General features: G+C 52.8%; 1 protein-coding gene across 1 annotated transcript in view; it reads right to left on the bottom strand.

Annotated features, from left to right (window-relative positions):
• The window catches only part of tg (thyroglobulin), a gene marked incomplete at both ends in the record, with an annotated part of 28,584 nt that overhangs the window by 17,299 nt on the left and 8,785 nt on the right, over positions 1-2,500 (bottom strand). Inside the window, 5 exons of the mRNA XM_079759068.1 lie at positions 368-523; positions 842-953; positions 1,208-1,317; positions 1,584-1,661; positions 1,856-1,975. Of these exons, the coding sequence (XP_079615194.1) occupies positions 368-523; positions 842-953; positions 1,208-1,317; positions 1,584-1,661; positions 1,856-1,975 (576 nt within the window). The remainder of the gene's footprint in view (positions 1-367; positions 524-841; positions 954-1,207; positions 1,318-1,583; positions 1,662-1,855; positions 1,976-2,500) is intronic.

Below are 2,500 nucleotides of genomic sequence, written 5' to 3'. Positions count from 1 at the left end.
GTTACACCTGGTTGCTAGGTAATACCTTGTTACACCTGGTTGCTAGGTCATACCTTGCTACACCTGGTTGCTAGGTAATACCTTGTTACACCTGGTTGCTAGGTAATACCTTGTTACACCTGGTTGCTAGGTAATACCTTGCTACACCTAGTTGCTAGGTAATACCTTGTTACACCTGGTTGCTAGGTAATACCTTGCTACACCTAGTTGCTAGGTAATACCTTGTTACACCTGGTTGCTATCTTAAACCTGGTAGGGGGCACATGCTTGAGAATTATACCTGGTCGCTAGGGAACAACCCCACTAGCAAATTACACCTGGTTGCTATGTTACACCTGGTCGTTAGGGTGAGTCTACGCACGGTCACATGATGGGATGCTCCCTGTGCTGCGATCTGTTCGGCTGCCGGTCACTTCCTGTCCGTCGTCAGACACACACCAGCAGGAAGTGATGTCACACTGCAGGGGAACGAAGCCTCCATCGGGCTGACACTGAAGACCCTGAAGCTCACACCAACTAGGACCTACACACACACACGCACACACACACACACACACACACACACACACACACACACACACACCCACACCAAGACACAGATAAACAGACAGAAACACACACACACCCCAAAATACACTCAATTGTAGCTTTCAGTCTATGACTGAAATGTGTTGGTGTGTGTGTGTATCTGTATCTGTCTGTATCTGTCTGTGTCTGTGTGTGTGCGTCTGTGTGTGTGTGTGTGTGTGTGCGTCTGTGTGTGTGTGTGTGTCTGTGTGTGTGTGTGTTTGTGTGTGTGTGTGTGTGTGTTTGTGTGTGTGTGTTTGTGTGCGTTCCCTACATGTGGGTTCTCCAGCGGGGCTGAGGTCGGCCGGTCGGACCACCCGTCCCGTCAGTGGACTGACGCACCAGGCTGCAGCGCCCCCTGTCTGCAGCACCGAGAACCGCCCGTCCTGGAACACAGGCACACACGTTACCACGGCAACCCACCGCCGTTAGGGCCACCCCGACGTTACCGTGGAAACCCACTGCAGTCAGCGACACACAGACGTTACCGCGGCAACCCACCGCCGTCAGGGACACACAGACGCCACCGCGGCAAGCCACCGCCGTCAGGGACACACCGACGTTACCACGGCGACCAGCCACTGTCACCACGGCAACCCGTCGCCGTGACCACCACCTAGAGATGCGCCTGCAGACCTACCTCCTCACACCGTGGTCGGTAGGATGCCGTGATGTCAGAGGTGAGGTCAGAGCCCTTCAGCCAACCAGAGAGCAGCATGTGGCCCTCAGCTCTCTGACACGGAGACGGACCTGCAGGACCAGAGCCGGAGAGTCAGGGGGGTGTGTGTGTGTGTGTGCACATGTGTATATGTGTGTGTGTCTGAGTGTGTGTGTGTGAGTGTGTATGGTTGTGTGCGTGTGTGTGTGTGTGTGTGTGTGTGCGTGTGTGTGCACCTGTGTGTGTGTGTGTGTGTGTGTGTGTGTGTGTGTGTGTGTGTGTGTTTGTGTGGGTGCGTGTGTGTGTGTGTGTGTGTGTTTGCGTGTGCACGTGTGTGTGTGTGTGTGTGTGCTCCTACATTGGGGCATCTTCAGAGGGTGACTGGTGAGGGAGTCTGGGATGTATTCTCCATCTTCATCTACACACCAACACTGACCTGTGCCCACAAAAAAATACACACTTAAACACACAATCGTATTTATGAACAAGTCAGACATTTAATAAAAACATTTGTACTGTGTGCGTTTGTGTGTGTGTGTGTGCGTGTGTGTGTGGATGTGTGTGTGTGTGTGTGCGTGCGTGTGCGTGTGTGTGTGCGTGTGCGTGTGTGTGTGTGTGTGTGTGTGTGACCTGTGCTGGGGTGACACTGTGTGGACAGCCACAGTCCGAGTGCGTCGCACTGTGGGGAGTACGGCTGGTAGGAGACGCTCAGAACCTCCGACCGCTGGGGGAGCCACGCCATCTGGACCGCTGTAACACACACAACGAACCTAACGCACCCCACTGAGACACACACACAACAAACCTAACGCAACCCACTGAGACACACACCACAAACCTAACACAACCCACTGAGACACGCACACAACGAACCTAACGCAACCCACTGAGACATACACAACAAACCTAACACAACCCACTGAGACACACACACAACGAACCTAACGCAACCCACTGAGACACACACAACAAACCTAACACAACCCACTGAGACACACACAAAAAACCTAACACACCCCTCAGAGACACAGGCACAACGAACTGAACGCACCCCACTGAGACACACAACAAACCTAACGCACCCCACTGAGACACACACACAGCGAACCAAACGCACCTCTAACACACAGCCACAACACAAACACACAAAGGACCTAGAGCAAGGCATTAACACAGGCAGGGTCAGGGGATTGATTCCCACTGCAGCCGGGATGGTTGATCTAAGGATTCACCCCTGATTAAGTTTATGACTTAATTAAGTTGAGTTAATTAAGG

This window comes from Pollachius pollachius (assembly GCF_949987615.1).
Source record: "Pollachius pollachius genome assembly, chromosome: 1".
Classification (NCBI taxonomy): domain Eukaryota; kingdom Metazoa; phylum Chordata; class Actinopteri; order Gadiformes; family Gadidae; genus Pollachius; species Pollachius pollachius.
The sequence above is the reverse complement of the archived record's forward strand: the minus strand, read 5'-3'. Positions and strand labels throughout refer to the sequence as shown.